This window comes from Ciconia boyciana, chromosome 1, assembly GCF_034638445.1.
Source record: "Ciconia boyciana chromosome 1, ASM3463844v1, whole genome shotgun sequence".
Lineage (NCBI taxonomy): Eukaryota > Metazoa > Chordata > Aves > Ciconiiformes > Ciconiidae > Ciconia > Ciconia boyciana.
In genome coordinates, this window is record NC_132934.1 from 94,339,146 (window position 1) to 94,362,238 (window position 23,093).

The 23,093-nt window shown below is 43.8% G+C and overlaps 1 protein-coding gene across 15 annotated transcripts in view; it reads left to right on the forward strand.

Annotated features, from left to right (window-relative positions):
- The first annotated feature begins 417 nt into the window (after positions 1-417).
- ST3GAL6 (ST3 beta-galactoside alpha-2,3-sialyltransferase 6) overlaps positions 418-23,093 on the forward strand; it is a 47,039-nt gene continuing 24,363 nt past the window's right edge. Inside the window, exons 1-6 of one of the 15 annotated variants that reach the window (XM_072883039.1) lie at positions 522-853; positions 11,930-13,807; positions 14,254-14,447; positions 20,011-20,110; positions 20,902-20,970; positions 22,261-22,338. In XM_072883039.1, coding sequence (XP_072739140.1) covers positions 20,022-20,110; positions 20,902-20,970; positions 22,261-22,338 — 236 coding nt within the window. In that variant the 5' untranslated portion in view covers positions 522-853; positions 11,930-13,807; positions 14,254-14,447; positions 20,011-20,021. Of the gene's footprint in view, positions 854-879; positions 1,105-1,208; positions 1,719-1,785; positions 1,909-1,999; positions 2,105-11,929; positions 13,808-14,253; positions 14,448-20,010; positions 20,111-20,901; positions 20,971-22,260; positions 22,339-23,093 lie in introns of those variants that run through there. The other 14 variants (XM_072883030.1, XM_072883022.1, XM_072883090.1 and 11 more) reach the window with 14 other exon arrangements.

Genomic DNA, 23,093 nt, shown 5'->3' on the forward strand with positions numbered 1-23,093 from the left:
CACACTGATTTTTTGCCCGCCCTTTATCACTGGCAGAAATAGTTATTAACTTTCTTCTCAAACAGTAATGCCCAGGCCCGCGGGGCTGGCTGCTGCAGGGTGGAGAGGAGATTTTCCTGGAGCCCCGTGACTCTCTCCTGGGTTGGTCATACAGGGTGAGGCTTCATTTTGCCCCTGGCAGCAGCTCTTCAGGGGGGGTAGTTCCTCCCCTAATGGCTTTCAGTGGGGCTGGCTGGAAGGGAGAATCCTGCACCTGAAATGACTGCTGTGGCTTTCAGCTCGCTTGGCTTCCCCCCTTCCCCCCAAATCAGTTTGTTCAGGAGCTGTTAGTTCCCGGAGAGTGAGGAGGCCGGGGCGGGACGGCTCGCTGCCCCCCGCTCGGCCGCTCTCCCGCCCCCCGGGCTGCCGGGGCGGGCGCGGAGGGGGAAGGATCCGGCCCTCGGCGAACCGCCGGCCCCGGGGAAGAGGAGGGAGGAGGAAGAGCGGCTGCTGCTCCAGCTGGAATTCGGTCAGGGAAGAGACACTCAGTACGGCGGGGGGGGAGACGGAGTAGCGCTTTAGCTTGCTTCATGCGAGTCCCTCCTCCCCCTGGAAGGCTTTGGTATAAATCGAGGAGGAATTTCAGCAGACTCGAGCCAAATAACATCTCTGTCTAAACACACCGCGTGCTTCCTTTCACGTTTTCTCTTGCAGATGGGGCTCAGCTGGAACAAGCCCTCCTCTTCGTCCTTACCGTGAACGCTACCGTACGGGAATAAGGCTGAAGCTACGGAGAGGCTGCCTGGACGGCCCTGATAAGAAGCGACAAGTTCTGTCCTCTTGCCTCCGATGATTTAAAGATAAAAGACAACTGGTAAGTGGTGAATGCCCCTGCTGTATAAAGTGTACCTAGCGCTGTAAACTGTTGCGTAGGCTGCGAGGATCTTGTGGATGGTCCCTGAACCCGTAGGACTGGGTACGCTGAAAGTCCTCGTCCCCGAGTTTGCCGGCGTTTCTGCCGTGAGACATCTTCTCCCCCCGCTCTTGCGTTATTTCAGACGGGAAAGCTTCGAGCTGACCTCATGTACAGTCTGTGCATGCTTCCCATTTTAAAACCTCCTTCAGGTAAGTACTGATGGCAGCGGTTGCCAAGAACATTGCTATTCATTGTAAATTACCACATATTCAAAGGCAGAGCTGGCTATTCCGATACATCAGCGTGTTCCTCGGTGAAAGCATTCAAGGAATTAATTGAACTTCCAGGGGGATGAAGCCTGCCTCTACAAGCCTCCTCTGCCGAGAATACAATTTTAATCGGCTTGCGAGCTGGGGAGATGAGATGTCCCAGATCTTTCCCAGAGGTTCCTGGGAACTTCCTGGTAAAAATTAACATCGCGGTGTAGCAGGGACGCGGTTACCGGTGGGGATGAGCCTAACAGAAGCTGAAGCGCCGCCGCCGCCCGGCTTGCGGGCGGCATTTGGATGCGCTTGAGGTCGCGCACAGGCGGCCGGTGCCGGGGACCGCCTGCGCCGGGGGGGAGGCCGGGCTGAGGCGCTGCCCGGGGCCGCATGCGGGGCCGGGTCTCGCTCCCCGCCGGAGAAGGACCCCCGGGGGACGCTCCCCAGCGGGCGGCGGGCAGCGGGGCCTCCCTCCGGCCGCTGCCGGGGAGCGCGAGAGGAAGCGCCCCGCCGCGCCGCGGGTGGAGTCCGGCGGGCTGCGGGCGCCGCCGCCCAGCCAGGTAGGCGGCCCGGGCGGGGCGGGCGGGGGTGAGGGAAGGGGCCATCCCCGTTGCCCCGGCCGCGGGGCGGGAGGAGCCGCCGGCCTCTCCCCGGCCTCCCGGAGCAGCCCCGCTCCTCGGCCGGGGCGGCAGGCGGAGCCGGCCCCAGCCCCGCAGCCAGCCGCCGCGCCGGGCCGGGCCCCCGCGAGCGGTGAGTCGCGGCGAGTCGCGGCGGGCGGGCGCGGCTGCGAGCCCTGCCGAGGGTGGGGAGATAAGGGGCGGCGTGGCCCGGCCGGGGGCTTCGGGGCCGGGCAGGGCAAGGCGGGAGGAAAGCGGGCTCATGCCAGCAGGAGAGCCCCGCGCGGGGGGAGCCTCCCGGCAGAGCTGGCGGCGGCCGGCAGCGGTCCGTAAGTAAAATTTGAGGGGAGATCCATGGCTTCTGCGAAGCTGCTTGCGTCTGGTAATCCCGCCGTGTTGCATTGCTCTTAGCGGGACTACCGAAAGGGAAGGACTGCCCCTTGGAAAGGCCTAGGGGAAGGAACAATGGCTCTGTGGGTAGACTCTGCCTTAAACAATGCAAATCCATTACTTGTAGTTCAGGGAAGAAACAAACCTTGGAAGTTTTATGTTCTCTGCTTTTTTAAAAGTCTTTGGATTATTATTTAGCAGTGGGGGTCGCGTTTCTGTTTTAGTTATTGCAAGCTGTGAGATCAGTCCTCCTGTCCTTCCTCAAGCTAAAATCTCCAGTGAGATGAACAGTTATCTGTCAGGATTTGTGGCTGTTGCGCTCCTGTTACCCAACTGAAACTTGCTGTCCAGGTTTCTTCGGTTTTTGTCTCTCTCTTCTTCACCCACTTTATACCGAGCTACTCTTTCATACAATGTGGTTGCAAAACTATTTAGAAAGGACAAACTTTGCGATGGGATGAGATTACTTGTTTTTAACCTGGCAATTCTATCGCAGCTGAACTGTGTAAAAATGTTATACGTAAAAAAAATATATAACTTCTGTTGTGGAGAGTGCCATGATACTAGACTGGTCACTCCTAAACTTAAAAAACTAAATTCAGGAAGGGCTTAAAGGAAAGGGAAATGTGTATGGAGCGAGGCTTCCTACCCATCTGTTTCTGAATAGGAAATATTCCTATCTGATTAGGTCACAGAAGTGATATTTCTGAAACTAAAATAACTTTCCTTCCATATGTAAGACTGCACCAGCTATATTCTTGTTTTTCTTCCCACCTACATGAAATAAATCTGTATCTTTCTCTCCAGCTTGATGCAGTACCTGCTGCTTTAGCATGTCTATCTCTCAGCTGAACTGAAGCAGGGTCAATTAAGTTACTCTTTAAACTTACGGCTGTTTATTAAAGCAGCAGTATTAAAGGTGGGTGAGTCCCATGGTCTCCCTGAGGGTGGTCTTGGCTGTAGGAGACCTCTTCTGCTTGTGGGATCTATGAATCATACCCTGACACACATGAGATTCCTGGTGTCCAAATTACCCCCCTGTTCAAAACCAGGAGGAAAGTTTCTCTGTGGAAGCAATTGCCGGATGGGGAAGTACCCATGGGAGCAGCTACAGAGTGTGTAGGCAGGACAGCAAAACCTGAAAGCTGGCAAGAAGATCACAAGCGCCCGAGTCCTAAGTTGTAAAGAAGTGGGGAAATAGGTGAGTTATGGTGTTTTGGCTAGACAAGGTGACTGGTAAGATGTTATTTTGATACATACTGTGTGTGCTGCTAAATAATGGCTTTAGCAATTACGCAGGGGAGTTGCCTCACTGAGGAGGGAAATATAGCAGCTGATGTGGTGACAGGTCTTATTCACAGTGACAAGCGCTTGAGGTGCTTCTTCACCACCTCCTCAGACCTTTGGAAGCTTACAAGCAGAGACAGTTTTAGAGGATTTTGGATGATTGCTTTCTTCCCTGCGTGATCATTTTTGGATAGAAGAAGGGAGGGAGCGGGAATAGTGTTTCTTAAGATAGCTTCTTTGTGCCATTAACACTGTAATCCCAGGCTTGTTTTCACTGTTAGTTTCTGGGTGCACCATGATTAGTGCCTTTTAGTAAAGGTTTGATCCATTCTCCCAAGACAGGCTTGAGAAAGTTCTCATAAACCTGCCTTGGCTGATTTGTTATTTTCCGCTTCTTGCGTGTTGCTTCATAGGCTGATGGAGGGGTTGGCTCAAATATTTTGGACTGGAAGATGATGCAGTCAGATGGGTCATTTGAAGATATAACTTGAAGACCACCATGAGTCTTCATGAGGCAGTCCATACCATTGACTCAACGGGGCTTGTAGGGAAAAGCATGCTCTTTTTTTTTTTTTTTTTCCTTTCTTCTTTTTTCCCCCTCCACAGTATAGCTTGAGCTGTATCACAGGATCTTGGTTTGTTTGTCTTTGTACCTTAAGATTAAGATTATTTTACTTATAAGCATGAAAGGTGGTTTTTACTGTGTGTGTGCTGAGAGATGCTCTGCTGTGGGTCCCTAGTTAAGTGCATTTTAGGAACAAGCTCAAGATTACTTGAAATACCTCTCTTTACAGACATCTTTCCTTACAGATGCTTGCACAGTTGAAATGTGTGCTGTGCATTTAAGAGGAGTTTAATTTTTCAGGTTTATGACAACTCATTTGTCATTCATTTGAATAATTTGTTCATCAATTTCTCTAGCCTTATAGAGAAGCTAGTAAATAATACTGGGAAATTAATTTATGGGCTAACTGAGCGTACCAGGTTTTTTCTTTTTCAGAGTTTCTATTTTCTACCATCTGTTTACTCAAAAGAGCAATAGTTTTGTAGCAGAATAAAAAAACCCCTGAACTTCCCCATTAATACAATTTCTTCTGCTTCAATTTTTGCCATGTTATGTATGACTACTTCTGTACCTATTCATAGTCTTCAAGGGAAATTAAAATAAAACTTATTTATTTTATTATTTGGTGTGTGAATGTCTTCAAGTGTTAAATCTTTTATCCTCCTGCTACAGAATAACCTAAAACCTCAGCGTTTCTTGATGTGTGTTGAGGTCAGGACGAAAATGTGGTGTGCAAGCCGTTGTTTCCTTTACAAGTCACCTTTCAGTAGTGTGTGGAAATGAATCTGCTCTAACTTTGCGGTTCAATGTATTAATTGCTGATTAATCAGTAGATGCTATTTGTGCAGAAAGCTTGAAAAACTGAGAAGTGATGGGCAGCATTAGCTAGTATGTGCTATGAAGCAAAAATAGGGAACATGGTATCGCATGTGGTATCACTACCTTTTGAAAAATGCATTTAAGAAATGCAGGTGCAGAATGTGGCAAAATATTTGTAGTAGTGCTTCTTGCTATGTTCTGTACCTATAATTTTAAAGTATCACATCCTTTTAAAATTCATTTTGTTAGGGTGGGGTGGCTTTTCAGTGTTCAAAGACGGTCATGCTTTGGTCTTGAAGGCAAAAGTGAAGCCTTGGTACCTTGAGAGGAAGACCCTTTACAGCACTGCAACAGAGTGAGCAAATTTTAAGCGTTCCCCGGAACATACCCAAAGTTTGCATGTAACTGTTCTGCATTGCCTCTGCTCCCAGCCCTGGCAGCAGCAGTAAAACTGGAGTACATTGTTCTAGAGCTATTCTTTACATTCCAGCATCCGTGGGGAGCCAGGAGGAGCAAGGCAAAAACTTGAATAGCCCCCACTTGCCCTGGCCGGGAAGGAAAGGCTGGAAAACTTGAGGAGCCACAAAGCTGATCCTCCTTCCTGTTAGGAGGGCAGGAGTGGAGTAATCAAGGAACTGGTTTTAAGAGCAGACAGGAATGAAATGAAGTTCAGACTTAATCATTGAAGCTTTTCTTAACATCTGTTGATTTACAGTGCAAGTTTCCATTCCCCTAGCAGGAATATTGCTTTCTTTTGGGCCACTAGCCAGTGGGAAACTTTATTTGTGAGGTAGGTGGCTAGTAGTCTTAGATTTCCACAGACTTGTCAACTCACTTTTAAAACAACAGTTTCTAGCCCTTGTGAGTACAGGTTGGAAACACTAAAATAAGGATCAGCTGCTGCAGAGCTCAGAAAAGCTCTTTGTTAGGCTGGATCTGCAGGCTGACACTTCTGCAGCGCAATGGTACCCGGCCACCGCTTTCTTTCACTGCTGCTTTTGAGAGTCCTGTGGCCAGCAGTGAAATGAGAACAGTGTGAGGGGCACATCATCGGCTTACCTGGAGCTTTAGCAGAGGTGGGCAGTGGAAATATGCATATGTAATGGCCATTTAATAGTAAATACAAAATGTGTGTGTGTATAAAATATAAATGATATTGCATGTGGGACGGGGGAGGAGGAGTCCCTTTCCCAGGGGAAGAAAGGAATTGAAGTTGTGTTTTTGCCATTATCTTTTTTTCTTTTTTCCACTGTAATTGTTGGTTTACATAGCTCCCTCCTGGGCAGCTAATTTTTGCAGGTGCGTTGTGCTGACACAGTTTTTTGGCTGCACAATGACCTGTGTGGGGGAAATGATCTGTTTAGGGAAAGGAGCATACAAGCACTCTGGCATAACACGAGGGACAGTGCGGGGAAGGAACTTGTGGGTTTTCCCCCCTGCAATGAGGAGAGTGGAAGGTGCTTGCTGCTTAAGCGCTGTTGTTGCTGCATGAAACCACAACCTTATTAATCTTTTGGCAGTCAAAAGAGACATTTCCTGTTTCTTTGAAATTCCTGAGCCTGCCTGTCTACGTCCTCCACCTGTGTCAGGTCTGAGGACCCTGGAAACATTATCACCTCGATCTTCACAGTGCTTCAGGTAGTCTGAAGTGAATGTGTGGGATTGAGACCAGGAGGAGGGTTAGTGATGTAGATGGCAAATAGGCTGTAGAGTCTGATTGAACATAACATTTGTACAAGATTAAATGGAGCCATAATAGTAAATCCACTTGATGAAGCGCCAGAGCAAGTTAGGATTTGTCCATATTGGTGAATGCGTACAAGGCTTGCTAGCATGTGGTAGCTAGTCTTGATTGTGCCCCTTGCGTAGACAAGTTACTGCCTTCCCATTCAGTTAGCTGGGAAAAGCCTGTCTTTTGCTGGAAACAGTTAAGGGAAAACTACAGCTAGCTCTGCTTGCCCAAATGTTTTGCAATATTTAATGAGACAGGGTGACTGTTACTTGCCTCAGCTGAGGATCTGGAAGGCTACATGAGCCTATCCTTCCCCCTCCAATTTTAATTGGAAGCTTTAATTCCCCATTCTCAAAAAGTCGAGGGCCTCAGGACTGTGTCTGTAGTGAAGCGCCCCGTGGTTCAGCAGCTCTGATGTAGCAGTACCACTTCAGTCTCCTTTGGTGGGTTTCCTGTCCTTTTTTCTGCCCTGGTTCCCAAGTATAGACATTGGCAGGTCGATAAAAGGATGCTAAAAGAAGCAGGCAGGGATGTTATCCTCCAACTCCCGTACTAAACAATTGTAGGTGCTGCAAGGGGAATGTGTGGATGGGGGAATGAACCACAAAATGTCCCCAATGTGCTGTCCCTAAATAGCATCTTCCTCTGTCACTGCTCGAGGCAGACTAGTGGGCTAGATGGACGTTGGTCTGACATAGCAGAGCATTTCTTGTGCCTATGTTGCTTGCCTTGTGCAGTGGAGCAGGCCAGGTGTGTAAACTGGGTTTTGAGTAGCCAGATGGTTGAAATACTGGTCAGTGTAAATACCATTTGTACAATTTCTCAAGATTGACTGCCTTTTCTTGCAAAGCATGTTAAAGAAATACTGTTACTTCATTTTCATTGGAGCAATTTGAATGGAGTAGCTGTTTTCCTTCCTTCTTTCTTCTGTGCTAATGGCATGCTGTAATTTGTTTTCAACTTGGGACATCGGTTCTTAGATGGCTTAGCCTCAAACCTTAGGTTTTGTATTAGTTTAGAGATTTGTAATCTAAATTGAGAATGTTGTTCAGAGCTTTTTGGAAAGAATGGTGAAGTGAAATAGAATATGCATCTCATTCTTCAGATTTCACAGAGAATATTTCCTATAATAAGTACTGGCTGGTGTCAAAAGTGACTTTTTTCGAAGCCACATGACTGAAGTCAGCTAACACTATCTATTAAGTGACTGAAAAGGATATTTAAAGTGTTCAACTTCAGGCAACTGTTTTGCGAAATTTGGACACTTATATGTTTGTGCAAGGCTTTTAAAATTTTTAGCACTTTTTTTTTCGTGGCCAGAGGCTCTTATAATATCTCTGCCACACAATTGTGGGAGAAGCAGATATAACGAAACCAGGTTTCTGATGTCTTTCTGCATGTAGACTTTCTGATCTTTAATGAAAGATGAGCTTATAGGGTTTCTTTGTTCTACCCAGCTGCCTGTTTATTTTCACAAAACTTGCGGAGGTCTCAAATGCATTAAGTTCCTAATCGCCTGTCACATTTGACTGAAATTAGCCAAAGGGGTTCAAAAGTTCTGTCAGGAAGGAAAGAAAGGACGTGCCCGCATGCATACAGGGTATGATTGCATAAATCTCATTTCATGCTAAGAACACATGCAATAGAACAAAAAGCCTTTTACTGTACTGCATTTCATGCTTTAATGGAGTTCTGCATCGTCTGCAGCATGAATAGCAATCTGATAGGACACGGTGATGCTGGAGGCTGAGCTGGATTTGGTGTGGTCAGCGTAGCAAGGAAAAGATGTCAATAGGCAAAACAGCAGGTCCCGCTTACAGCGTGTCTTGCTCTAGAGGACTTGTAGTTTTATGCTGAAGCAAGTATCAGACTTCATGTTTTATCCCTGCTGCAGCATGGGCCAGTTTGGTTGTGGAAGAGCAGGTCCATGGCACAAATGAAGTCCATCGCCCTGCTGTGGCTTACAGGAAGGTGAGCCCCATGTTGTCTCAGGGCATACCCGCTACTCCCTTATCTTCAGAGGACATATGTGCACATAACAGCCCTGGCAAAGATCAGGTAGGGGAGGACAGCTAATCCGTTTAAAAATACTACAGGTATAGTACATATTAGTATTAAGTATTAGAAGAAACCGAGGAAACTCCTGTTCATTTTGCTGTAGCATTTAAGGACTGTTGAAACTAAGAATCACACAGCAAAAATAGACACTCTTGTTTCGCCTACAGCAAACCAGACTCAGCTTAGAAGGTAAATGAAAATGATGGAGGGAGCTGATGATTTGCAGCAGAAGGTACTGTGTGAAGCCATCGCTGCAGCAGGGACCGGGCTGCCTGCCTGCAGTCTACCCCTGGCAGGGAGGCTGCCCAGCTGCCTGCGCAGCTCCGGGCTCTCAGCTGGGCTTGTAGGCATTTTAGCCACTACAGGGCAACCCCAGCAGCTGGGCTGCGAGGCCGTGAAAGAGGATGTGTGGGTGGGGTGAAATGCACCTTTGACTCCCCTCAGTTTTAGGGGTGACTGTCCTTCTCAAAAAAAACCCAAAAAACAAACAACAAACCCCCCCTGAAACAGTGATACATCAATTTTCAGTTTTGGGGAGGAAATGGATGGGTTGTGTTTAATCTTCAGCAAGGATTGAGGTCTGAAAGTCCTAAATGGGCGTCTCTGTGTAGCGCTGAGAAAAGCATGTAAGCTTTCCCAGCATTCCCTACTGACTAATTTAGGCAGCTTTCCTTCCAGACAGATGGCAATTGAAGATTACAATCAGAGATAATTAGCTTTCGTCATGTATAGGTAAAGAAACTAAGGTGCATAGTTCAGGGCTATGAACTTCACTATAAGATTAATAACCCCTAAAAGCTGGCACTGCAATACGGGCTGTTGTTGTGTCATTTTATAGCTCTGTGTACACAGAAATATGTGAATAAGCTTACGCAAACTTTTCCATAAGGAGCTGAGTTCACTTACAACAACTAACAGTTGCTCTGTGAAGAATTCCAGTTCTGATTTTGCCTTTTAGCCTGCTCCTTTGTCCTGGGTTTTTATTGTGAATTTGATTTCAGCTTTGTCTAAGGAAACACACAATTAATGATACTCTCAATGCTGAAGTCGGATACACCTACATCTTTGTTCCCTTTGGAGAGCTCATTACCTTATAAAGAAATCCTATTTCTTTTTTTTTTTTTTTTTAACACCTGTAGGCTTACTGGCAACCTTTCCCATTCAGAAAAGATGTCAGTTAGGACTTTACGTGCTGCATTAAATGTTCTTCAGGACTACATTTTTCAACTGCCATGTATCTCGTAGCTCTCAAAATCCTCAGGATAAGTACTGTGTGGGTATTATATATTGTAGTTTTGCCTGTATTCACATTTAAGAAATGAAACAAAGCACTAAAAGCCTTTAGGGGATCCAATACAGGCTCTGCTGCAACCTGTACAACGGTTCTTTGTTAGCTCAAAAACACTTTATGTCCACAAAGCGTTCTCATAGTTATGAAATTGTTCATTAGAGCTTTTCTTCTTATGTTTTTGTTGTTGTAAATACTATTTTTTGAGCTTTAGTGCTAAGAAAACAAAGCTACATATAAAGAAAGCTTTTGAAAACAGCCTTAGTATTTACAATATTTGAGCTTTTCCAGTTTGGCACTGTCAGTTTGGGTTTAGCTTTCTTATAGTAGTTAGCAGTTAGGGTGTGCATTCTGATTAATTTTCAAGCTCCAAAGGCAATGTGAATGTATTCGTTGCAATGCTGAATTGAGAGCACTGGAAATGTAAGGTGCTAACGTTATCAGAGAAGCTGCTCAAACTGTTGGTGTCCTGCAACTTTCTCCGGAGCTGGCAGGATCGCTGCCTTGGGAAACTTCCAAGACTTAGTAGTAGTAGTGTGGGATAAGTGCTACCACTTATCTCCATTTTCCTCCCTCCCTGAATTAATTTAGCTTTACACTTTTCACTGACTTGTTTTGCTGCATTCCTGAGAATCCCAGAGCTCTCCGTTGGCACACATGCATTGCAGCAGATTGACTTGCAGAATCTGCTGTTGGGGTAAATTCCATCTCAAACAGCTGGGGGTTTTGGGGTTTTTTGGTGGGTGGTTTGTTTTTTTTTTTTCCAACCGTTGAGGCAAGATAGGGAGCAACACAGCAAAGATCAGTGAACGTAATATGTTTCAGGCTCTGACTACAGACAAGCTTTGCATGTTTTTTAAATGAAAATTAAACTGTTCAGTTTTGTATGCTGGTAGGAGCACATTCACACCTATTTGCTGGGCCTCTTAATCCACACAAACCTGCATAATGTAACTTGTTGCTTTTTAAAATATGGGGACTAAAAATTCCAGTAAAAAGAGCTGTGGCATCAGATGATGGCAGTCCGTGTATATTTGGACTTAATCGTGGCTGGGGCTTGCAAATGCTACTGTGAAAACTAGTCATACAAAAAGCACCTGTGTCTCTTTAGGGACAGATTCTGACACCAGTACAGATCAGGATTTATACTGTTACGACTAAGTGAGAAATTAGTCTGATTTACTTCGGACTTGCTGTTGATGTAGATGGGGAGGATTTCATTCTCCAGGTGCCGGTAGTGAAGGAAGTAAATTAGCCCTCTCAGTTATCTTTTTTTTTTTTTCCCTTCTTTTAAAAAAAACCTAAACAACAACAACAAAACCCCAACAACACGTTATTCCCTCCAGCACTGCCCTTGAGAGCCCCAATTTTGTTTGTGAGAAGGTTTGGGTTTTTGGTGATTTATTTTAGCCTAGGGTTGAGATAATTATTTATTTTCCCCAAGCTGATCGGTAGATTTAGTTTCGTAATTCCCAGCCATTTTTGTGAGAGCTGATGTTAAATCACTAGCTCCAAATCAGCCTAAGCTGGATGTTTTAGATATCCTAGGCATTATTAGAAGACAAAGTGTGCCTTGTTTAAGGTGAACTTAATGCTGTAGTGAATGTGCAGCTATAATACAGCTAAAATTCTCTGGTTGGACCTTTATTTAGATTGATCATAGTTTCTGGGGGAAAAAACTGGTGAGCTGATAATGGTTTGTAACTGACCTGTTTTAAAACCTGACTAATTTGGCTATTTCCAGCCTTTTCTCCTTCCACTTTTTTCCATCTTTTCTCTCTAGGAAACCTAAGAAGGATTGTTCGTTTGACCTGGAGCCTCTGGCTCTGCAGGTACTCATGGACAAAGAACAGCGGATATGAGTGACAGATGTTGTAATGTATATGTGACGGATGTATATCTTTCTGTTAATCATTTTCTGTTTTCTCAAGCATTGCGTACTATGTCTGTCATCTTTGTTTAAAAGGAGGTGAAGAAGCAAAACAACTCAAAACCACAATGTTCTGTTCCTTCAGGAAGAGCAGCTCTCTCAAGTTGACAGAAACCTTTTCAGTTATGCAAGTCAAGCTATGAGGAGAAAAGGACTTGAACTCTGATCCCCAGAACATGCTGCATGGCTTGTTTATATTCCAGTCTTTCTGGAAGAAGAGCTGAAGGGAGAGGGGAAACATAGGCTGAGAAGGAACAGTGTTGTCACCACAGTATGCAGGAGGAGCTGCGTGGACTTCTAGCACCCATTCTCTGTGTATTTTGTTCTATCATGTATTACACCGACACCTATGATGTGTAATATATAAATAGCAGCCTAGCTTAGGCTGGCTAAAGCTTTAAAGGTTAATCTGGGAGAGTACAACAGGGCTGGAAGAAATCTTTCAGCTAAGGCTGTGTTACTGAATTTGTGGCTTGTTTGGTGGTTTTTTTTTTAATAATTTTTTTAAAGGTGTAGTTAGAGCTGGATTTCTGGTGTTTGCTTTGATTAAAGCTTTGGGAGTTGAGGAAGCATCGCTGTCTGTGCTCAGCTCATACCTGCTTTGGACTTTGCATGCACAGGTTAGCTTTTGACTGACCCAATCCAAAGTAGTTGTTTTTGTACTGCACTGCATCTCTGTGGCTGCTGGGCATGGTGGTAACTGCTGGTCTGTGTTCAAGTGCACTGGAGGAAGAAAGAAAAAAAAAAAGTGAAGTGTGTTGGGAGGGGCCTGTGGAGCAACAGGACAGGAAAGCACATGGAAATGTCTGTTCCCAACCTCTGTGCACTTTTGCATAAACTGGCTGCTTCCTTTAGTCCTCGTCTCAAGGCACAAAAGCAGGCAAGAAGCTGAAGGCTGTGGACTTGATCTTAGTCTTGATAGTAATTATAGGCAAGGTTTCTGGAAGTCTGTGATACTTAGAAAGCACTAGTTAGATGAGAATCCAGTAGTTGTTATTGTTGTTCTTCCCCTCAAAGCCACAAGTTGGATTTGGATCTACCCAGGGCTGACTTTTAAACTCAAGTTAGCAGTGTTTAACTGTGCTACAAAAAGTGTGTCCATTGTTGGAATGACTCCCAAGCCATTTTGGAACATTAGGGAATATTGTTTTCTATCTTGGAGGGGAAAATAATTAAAACCAGCATTCACCAGCTGAGAAATATCAAACCACCTATCTCTTTTAAGCTTGCAGTTTTAATTGCGTGTCTACACCATGCAACGGAACATGCTGTCACCTTGAGCTGGTGCCAGGGATCCATATTGCACTGTGATAATCTGAGCTAAAATATTAGCTTGGATCTCAAGGGTGGCATAGCAACCCTGTGATAGCCCCAAGCTGGAGGTACCATGTTCTGCCTCTCAGCAGGGCTAATTAACTCAGCATCAGACAGTTGCACCGAATACTGCTCCTATTTGAGGGCCATTTCAGTGACACCTAATGTCTGTGCTCCACTGTGTTTTGCTCATCGGGGTTTTCTGGGAGGATGTGTTGGCTGATGCTTTGTACTCCTATTTTTCATCTGTGGAGCTAGTATTTGGTGTCAGTATAAGTGACATTAAATTTTGCATTGGTGGGCCCAAAAGTGCTATCTCTGTGCAACAACGCACATAATTGATTGTGGTACCTCTGAGAACGGGATCACAGCAGTTTTTTTGCAGCCAAAAGGGGGGACTGTTTCAGTAAGCTTTAAAAAGCTTGTAGTAACTTGACTTAGGCTTGTACACGTGACTTGTTGCTATCCAAGAAACAGTCTGATGAGTGTGTGCAACCTCTCTTTTTCTCTGTCCTTTTCATTTTTTCTGTTCCTGCCCCCACTGTGGGGCACATGTAAAAGCTCCTGGGTGCTCAGACAGAGGGAGGGAAGAGGAGTGAAAAAGGAGTTACACCACCAAACAGATGATACTGCATTAGATAAAAAGGAGGTAAGAACAAGAGGGTCTGAGCGTGGTGATAAGACTAAGAGTAAGTCAGGATCTGCAGACCTTTTGCCAAACTCTCCCTGTTGATGGCGTGTCTTCCTGGAAGACTGCAAACTCATGTTTTTCAGATCTTGTCTGAAATGTTGAAGGGCTTAGGTTTGCCTAGAACAAGCCACCATACCTGGTTTCTTGCATTTAAAGGTGGTAATGGGAATGAGGTGAGAGCATGGGGCTGGAGGTGAAGGTTTGGAGGGATGTAGGTACTGCGTTGCCTGTTATGCCCGAGACGTAAAGATAAACTGTGCTCGTTCCCAGGCCTACCTCCAGCCTTCTGGAAGGGAGCTAATCTCCCTCTTCCACCAGCTGTCCTGTCTAGGTAAATTAGGATTTTGGGGGATGAAAATACAATAGATTTGACTGGACTCAGATTCTTTATCAATACCTTTTAGCTGAAGGACATGCCTGCGTGGGAAGAGTTTCTGAGCTTATCAGTAGGGCTGGAGAGTCACACAAGAGGGAAAGAGATGCAGAGATCTCCTTGAAGATTTTGGACAGAAGCAAGCTGAAAACGGCGATCGTCAATGAAAAATACTGATTAAGTTGCTTTGCCTTCTTGCTTGACCCAGCTGGCAGGCACGTTCTGGTGAGGAGCAAAATACTGGTGTCTCTACTTGAAAGACAAAAATGGAACAAAATAATCATGAATTGTCCACAAAATGATAAATGTATTGCTGTGTCTTGTGGTACAGAATAGGTTTCACCATTAGCAGGATGCTGAAAGGGAGAGAGGCAGGCACTTAAGCCCTAACCCAATCTATTAACTCTTGCAGCCTGTCCTGAATTGGTGTGCAGCTGTGCAAAAGGTTGAAGGTGGACACAGCTCTAGTCTACGTCTCTGCCCAGTAGATTAATGTCAGCAGAGGCTAAGTTTCTGGCTGTAGTAGCTGATAAAGAACAAGGGTTGACTAAATCTACTAAACATCACTACTACTCTCATACTAAATCTACTGGACATCATTGCTTGCTGTTGAGTACTTGGAGAAAAGACTATCTTGCTGTTGCTTTTCAGTCTTCTGTAGTAGTTGGAGAAAGGGGAAATGTTAGGGGAAACATTGGAAACCTTCCTTAACAGAGAGAAGCTGTCTCTGGAGGAAGACCGTCTTTTTTCACAGTTATCAGGATGTTGTTGGAAGTACATGGCTAGTTCGGTATGCTGTTGGAGGGGAAGAAGGCTCCAGTTTTCATAATCAGCAAACTCCTCCTCTACTGCTTATCCCCTCATTGTTGAAAGAGATTAGGGCAGAAAGAAAACATCTTATCTTCCCGTGAAGGAGAAATCTTTAACTGCCAGTAAAGATTGTCCACATGGTGTAATGGCGGAAGTCCCCAATGACATTTTGACACAGTAAAATCTTTTTTTTTTTGGTGTCACAATTTGTGCAGGCCTTCAGGAACAGGAATACTTGCTTTGGTTTTGTGTGGGCTGGGACAAGTTAGCAAGAATCTTTTCCAGTTAAGATGCTGTTAAACTCACTTCAAAACCAAGTCACTGTTGTCAGAGAGTTAGACATGTAGTTTTAATTCAGGGCCACTTTGCTAGGATAATCCAATATATCTACCTTCCTCTTTTAAACCTAATATTTCTGTTTCTTAATAAACTAAAATTGAAAGGATGAAAAAATTTAAGGAGTGTGTGAGGGAAGGCACTAGACTAACTCAGCCACTTCGGTACCTTTAAGACTTTGCTGCAGTGCTATTACATTGTCTGCTACAGCATTTCCTTCCTGAAGAGGGGGAGAATTGATGAACTGTGCATGTAGTTATAGCAAGAACTGGAAGAGTTAATGATGAATAGTGTATAGATTTGGCAGAAGAAATATACAGATACATGCTGTAATGTGCTCACGTTTTGGCAGGTTAACTTGAGACAAATGACAGCATGAGAAAACTCCCTCCTTGGTTGTGCTTCTGCTGTGTAGCTGTTCCACTGGGCGTGCACTACATCCTGACTAAAAGGAAGCAGTGCTGCAGGGCTGGTGATCACAAGCAAGCCCACAAAATACGTCTTAAAAATCCTGGTGTTTCTTTTTAAACCTTTTAGTAGGTTTTTATGTGCTTTTCCCCCCTGTCCCTTTAAATTTCAAGGTCTGCTCAAAGCATATTTTCAAGCTCACTTCCCTTCCTCCCCCACAACTACCAGGGCTAGGAATTGGCGGTCTGAATGAGCTGAAGTTTTCACGTTGTCAGTTAATTGCAGCAGCAAGAAGTTAAACTGTCACAAGACTAGGTATGGAACTAAGATTGTTTTAAGATGAGTAGTATTTAATTTAGTAGTAACCACTTTTTAGTTAAATATTTATTAACTATTACTTCAGTAATAGTCAAAGGTGCTTTACCAAGCAAGTAGGACAGACAGAAAAGTCTCCTGCATTGTATTATTAACAACCTAATTTTAAGCAAGAAAGCAAAAGGAAGGCTTACAAGCGTTACGAAAAAAGGTGATTGTAGTGTGGCCATGTGATTGCCCAGTCCAACAGCTGTAGTTTCCTGTGTGATTATTTTATTCTGTGGCATGGCTACATCAACTGCATATGTAAGTTGAAAGATAAACAGAGGCTATGAGATAGTGGCTCATATCAGATATCACACTTACTGACGTAGCAGAATAAAGGGTAATTGTAAGTAAAGATGCAACTCTGACAAGGACGTTGGTTCCCCACTTCCACCAAGGGAAGAAAAAAATTAGCCTCTGGGCTTATATAGCTAATTTGTCATATACCCAAATGTGTGTCTGTGGTGGGTTGGTGGGAGCTGGGGTGGACCCATCTGTCCATAGGAAATGCAGGCTGATCTGTGAGATCTCTTAATGCTGTACAGAGTCTGTCTTGTCTAATTCTGTAACCATAGCTCTGCCTTGGCAGGGGTGGGAAGTTGAACAGCGGAAGTTAGCTTAGATTCCTATTAAAAAATGGTCATGAATCTTTTTACAACATTTATGCATCCTGTTGCTTGCTGGCTTTCAGAAAATTGACCAGCTAACACTGTGAACGTTGGGCATTGGCCTGCTGGGTTGCTCTCCCCTTTCATTCTGTGTGCATCACTGTATGCTTTTTAGAAAGAGGAGGGAATTGAATAGTTGAGTTCCAGCGTTGTCCTCCTTGTTTTGCTTAGCGCTGACCAACCTTGACCTAAGGGCACCATGACCTCTGTCAGTCGGGTTGATGAGCTTAAATCAAGATGCTGGGTCTTGTGATAAATAAGCTGGAACGTGACTGTCATTTTACATCTGAACTGCGTCTTCTCAATTGCCTATTTTCTTGCATCTCTGACTATGGGAATTTTCTAGTGCAATATTTGCATTGTAGGAGTTTGTTTTCCTTTGGTTAACTTTCTATAACACTCAGCTATGTTAAAATAGGGAGGGACAGCTGGAAAATGCTGTCGCCATTAAAATTACACTCAGAATAATTTCTTCCATAAACAAGGCAATGGTTCTGTTTACTAAACCAGGTTAAGAAAGTCTTCACTAAAAAGACTGTCTTTCTTGACTACAGAACTTTCTCTCCAAAGCACTGAATGAAGCCAGGCACTGGGGGATGGGATGGTGAGAAGACACTTGTATAATTAAAGACCATTTTATGTTTCTAAGAGCTGAGTTGGTACACTCTGAAGGATGCTACGTTCTCACGTGTTGCCAGGCTGAATGTCCTCCATAAGATACTGAAAGTTGTTACAGATTCCTTATGATCCTTCTTATGAAGAAAGATGTTGACTCGTATTCTCTTGTTTTAATGAATTTTTTGCTGGCTGTGCGAATAGCTTTGTAAATACTTTACAAACAGAACATTTTTTTTTTCTCTCTGTTTGTGAATAATACTGTTATGAATAATATTTTTGTTTTTTAAATACCCTTTATGGGCAGCTTTGCCTTGTCTTTTGTAGTTTGGTCTGTGACTCTTCAGCAAGGTTCTCTTTTACATTGAAGTCAGCAAAATCAGCAATTTAATCAGTTGTTAATTTAGTAACTTTATCTGAAGAGCTGGTTCATTATGTTCTGTTGTTTAACTGAAGCTTGCATTGATTGAATTAGGGAGTAAAAAGTAAACAGTTGATTTCCACTTTAGTGGGATATTTTAGCAAACTTTTGCAAAGCAGGAGGGGGTAAAAATACTGACAAAGGAAAAAAAAAAAACCAAAACCCCAAAGAGCACAGTATCTCCTTCAAGTAAAGGAGACAATTGCTGTTAATGATGCTTGACTAAACCCAGTAGGTGAGTTTTTTCTTGTAATGTTCTTGCAGTTTTAGGGAAAGACTCTTACAAAATTATTGCAAAAACTCAGGGTTTGCTCTAGAAGTTGAGAATGACTGTCAAACTTTGCAGTGACTCAGCAAGAAGAGTCAAGGGAGTGGGAGCTGTAAGGGAGGCCGTGTTACTTCCCTCGGAGGGATGAAAGGTTGAAACTGCAACAGCTGCAGCCTGTGAGTACTTCATCCAGAACAGAGCAGGGCAGCCTGAGGATATACTTAAGGTTGATAGATTATGGCTTGTTTATTGCATGGCTTTATTACTGGTAGATGCTGTTATAAACCCGATCTCTGACCCTACAGTTAAACTCCTGTGAAGGCTATGGGGGGAATAAATAAGGAAGTGGTGCCTTGTTGCACTCAAGTCATTGTAACAAATAGTTCACTCTTAGGGTTTTCTTCAGGGGTGAAGCTGTGAGTGGTGATGGTTTGCTTCTCAATTTCTAATAACAAAATGCAGTTGTCTCTAGTAGTTTCTTGGCCTTTAATACAAGGTACGATGTTAAGATTTTACTAGCATAAAGCATATTGCTGTAAATCAGTTGGACTATATCCACCTTTAATTTTATTGCCTTAGGGATGTTTAACACTGGTTTAAAATAACAGCAACTTTAAATAGGCTCTAAAGCAACATGGAATTTAAAAAAAGAAAATTAAAAAAAAAACCAAACAACCAAAAACCAAAAAAGAAACAAACTATAAAGCCAAAGGCTCTGCTCTTGGAAAATGCAGCAGTGTGTTTGGATATGGCTTACTTTTGCTGGACAGCTGTTACCTTCACTTAAAATACAGATGTCCAAGTACGTGTTTATGCCATTGTGTGCATTGAACCCCCTTACTGTGATAGAGGGAGAAGTGAAAATAACAGAGGGATATATCTTTTGAGTAAATTTCCATAGTAATTTGTGGCCAGAATGGCTATTTTGGACTTTCAGAAAATTAAGCAACAACGGTTCATTCATACCTACTGAAAGGGCAGCTCAGTGTGTTAGGCATGAGCAATGCAGAACTTGCTTTTCCCCCAGCGTGTCTTGCCAGATACATGAGCTTCTGATATTTCTCTAGTTTTCTTTTACTAGACTGTGCAATGAGGTGGAAACGCTATCTGAAAAATGAACACTTTTTCTGCTATTTCTCCATAACTTAGTAAGTTCCACAAATTGGGCCCTAACTTGTCTTCCTTGGTTTGCGATGTGTGAAAATAGCATTTTTCTGTCACTTGAGCAATGAAGTCTGGCCTGTGTCAGGAGCTGGAGACTGTGCAGGACACGAGGGCATAAACAGACAGCTTCAGTGCAGCTTTAAATGTCCAAAACCAGACTTTAAGACTATTCAGTGATCCTAAAAAAGCCAGTAGCAATTTGTGGCAGCTCACAGCTCATACCCTGTTCTGCTTCATCAGCATCAGCCTGTCTGCCTCCTGCAAAGTGCTAATGCTTTTTTAACTGTGTAATTATGGAAACTGATGGTGGGGCAAGAAGGAGGAGAAGCCCAAGTACCTGTAAAGGCCAACTTCTGACCAAAGAGGCTGGTTTCTTTGGGCTGCCAGTGGACAGAAAGGAGCTTCTACTCTGACATGCTTCTGGAAGAGCCCATCTTCCTCCTGTGTCTTCAGAGAGAACCTAGAGTGAGCCTCTCTCGATGGTTCTGTGTTACCCTGCAGAGCGTGCACGTGTGGTAGGTGCAGAGCAGCGTTCAGCTCCTGTCAGTGGGACTTCGTGTGAGAAATCAAACCAGAGTGAACCCCGTCAAATTTGTGGTGGGGGAGAATGGCTGTAATAATGATGATTTCCTTTCATAGGTTTCAAGATGCTTTATAAAAGTTCATTTTAATAGTAAAAGTTCATTATAACCCATAACTTGGATTTGAATTTCTTGTTTTGTTTTTCTTACGTTTCAGGTCTACCAGTCATGAAACGAATTCTTCTGTTTTTTATCCTGGCTGCTGCTGTTATGTATGGTATACTGCACGGGAATCTGTGGAGAAATAACCTCTACTGGTATGGTGATGCTTTGTTCGCTTATAGTGCAGGCACCCTCATGGCTGTGTGAGAGATGTGGCCATGAGTTGCTGTGTCACTGAACAGCTGTTTCCTAGTAATCAACAGAAGTGATTACTACTCTGTGTGTGTGTGTTTTGTGGTGGTTTGGTGTTTTTTGTACTGTGAGGGAATGAATGTGATTGTTCTGTCCTGTCGCCCCTTCTCTCGTGTCACTTTTAAGGCTAGTAGTCGATTTGAGCCTGGTTGTATGGAGAGGTGAGGACCTCAGAGACAGGGAGCCCCTCTGAGTTTCATGCAAGTAGGTGTTCAGGTGAGGAGAGATAGCTTATCTGTGTGTGTCATGTGTTCGTATCTCCCCCCACCCCATGTGTGATTAGTGTTAGCTTGTTCCTTTAGATGTCTGATAAATGATGTAGGAGAGACCTGCTCCACACGTGGGAATAACGGCAGGTGTAGTGGGCACCTTTTGAGAAGCTGAAATTTGTCGAGTCCCAGTGGCAAACTTGTGGGAAGTGAGCCTTCACTGTCTCCAGGCTGCATGGGACAGGTGTCTTGGGACCTAAAATTCAGGGCACTTATCAAAGTTGAGTTTCCATTGGCCTTTGCACAGCTGTGATCAGGACTGACCAGTGTGTTTGTGTTACGAGGATAACAGTGATAGCTTTTAAAAGTAGTGATTGATGTGCCTCTATTTGTCTTGTTTATAGCATACAACTGATACGAATGGCTTTCTGTTGTGGTTTCTGTTTATAGCAAACCACAGTGTTGTGACATTTCCCTTTTTGCAGGATTAGCTTTTATGGACAGACTTCCTCTGTGAGGGCTCCTCCTTCCTATGAGACTAGTGGAGTTACCCAGTAAGTTCAGCAGTTGAGCATTTTTGTGGTGGGTTGTTTTTTTGGTTGGTTGGTTTTTGGGCAGGTGGGATGGATCGAGACTAAAATCCGTAGCCTTAGTCCATAGGCTCCCTGTTCAATTGGTTATTGTACAACTGTGTCCATTGGCTGTTTCTGTTATGAACACAATAGTAACACGTCTGGCAGAAAGGAATTTGTCCATGTCACGTCTCCAGTGTTTTTGGTTAATATTTATGGCCACTTACAGTAACAGTCTGTAACAAGCAATGAATTGTTGGAAGGGCATTTGTTTACAACTTCCAAATTTCTGCAGTTCTGCGTTATGCCTGAATAAAATTAGCAGAGCTACGAGGGCAACTTTTGTGCTTAAAATTTAATAATTCAGAAGTGTGGTTCACTTGTGATGTGCAAGTACGTGTGTAAGCAGATCTTGTGCTAGTGAATTCCTGCAGTTAGATTTGTGGGACTAATGAGCGCCTATGCTAAAACTTAAAAGCAGGCTTCTGTTCTCTCAAGCCATCCTGCAAAATGCCATCTGTGAGGCTGATGCTGGAAAGCAATGAGCTGGCCAGCTGATACATTTCACAGGGTGCTTTCTCAGTGTCAGTATTCATATGACAACTTGAGGTTACCAAAAGCAATTAAGCTTAATGGTCTGTTTGGCTTGTGGCTCTAATGTGGTGGTTTCATCCTTCTGTTTTTAATGCAGCCCAGATGCACGCATTGCTCGCACTGAACTTTACCCTCCCTTCTCGTCTTCATATTTGTTATTAACTGGGCTAAATTGCCAAGGTGGGAATGTGCTTAGAAGTGTAAGTCTTAGCCTTATTATGAGGGAAATGACTTATCCCCAAAGACTCTCAATTTTCCTTGAAGTACCCTATGTGGTGCTGTATATTCCCCTCTCCAAACAAGACTCCCCTGTCGTCCCTGAGGGGTGCTGGTGATGCTATCTGGTATGGCTGCAGGGGTGATTCAGCCCAGGTGTCCTGCTTCTCTGCAGGTGGGCCTGAGATCTCACCTCTGGTTATGGCTGCTTTGATAGTTGCTGAGCAAGGGAGCTTGAAGACCCCTTGGAACAGCACTGTGAGATAAAAGCCTTTACTAGTAAAAGTAATTGTGCCGCAAGGTGAAAGATCCATCTTTGTAATACAGACAGAGGCAATCATGAACATTTGGTGTGGTGTTAACTCAGTAATCAGCTTACCAATTTGACTTGTCCAAGTTTTCCTACCTTGTTGCTGCTACCCGTTCCTGTCTTGCTATTTCTTTGAAATTCTTCTTTTGCAGGCTACCACCTACGGCTGTGGAGAGAAGGAACGTGCTGGACACTTGTCTCCTGAAACCAGCATTTGAATCTCTACTGGGGTGAGTGTTCTGTGGGAAGTGGGGGCGAAGGGAAAGGTTGTGCTGATTGAGGTAGAAATGGGCTATTTACATATTCTGGACTATTTCACATTTTGATTCACCTGTGAAAGTACGGCTTTTGGGCTTGGGTTCATTGCTGCTTTTCGTGGTTGTGGCAACACAAATTGTTTAGTTTGCCATTGATCAGCATCTGAGCAGTACCGCACAGCTAGCTCAACATGCTGGTGTATGTACTGCATAAATAAATATTTCTTCTTCAGATGTTGTAGCTAGTAACACTGAAACTATTTTAATGATTGAAATACAGACTTAATTTTTTTTCCCCCATGCTTTTCCTGTGAAAGAAGCCTTCATGTCCAAGACTGAAACTCAGTCATTCTGCTGTTAAGAACCTGGACTTAAAAGATTAAGATTTTTTGGTGGCTAAGTATTTCTGTAGCAGCCAGGGACCAGAGAAGTTTTGAAATATCTTCATTTTATTTGGAAAGAAGAGTATGAAAAGTGCAAAAATTCATCCAGTCTTTAATGATATAAGATTTTTCCCCTTCAATGGAATTTTAATTTTAATGGAATTTAATGAAATTTGGGATTATTCATGGTTTTGTTCCTCTGATAGTATTGTTGAGTTGTGTGTAGGTGTCCTCCACTTTAAGGTACTCATAGGAAGCTTCTTTTGTAAAGAAGCTGTCAGATGAAAAAAAAGAAGAGCTTCAACCCAAAACAAAGGAGGTGTCTGGTCGCAAAAGTATATCCCA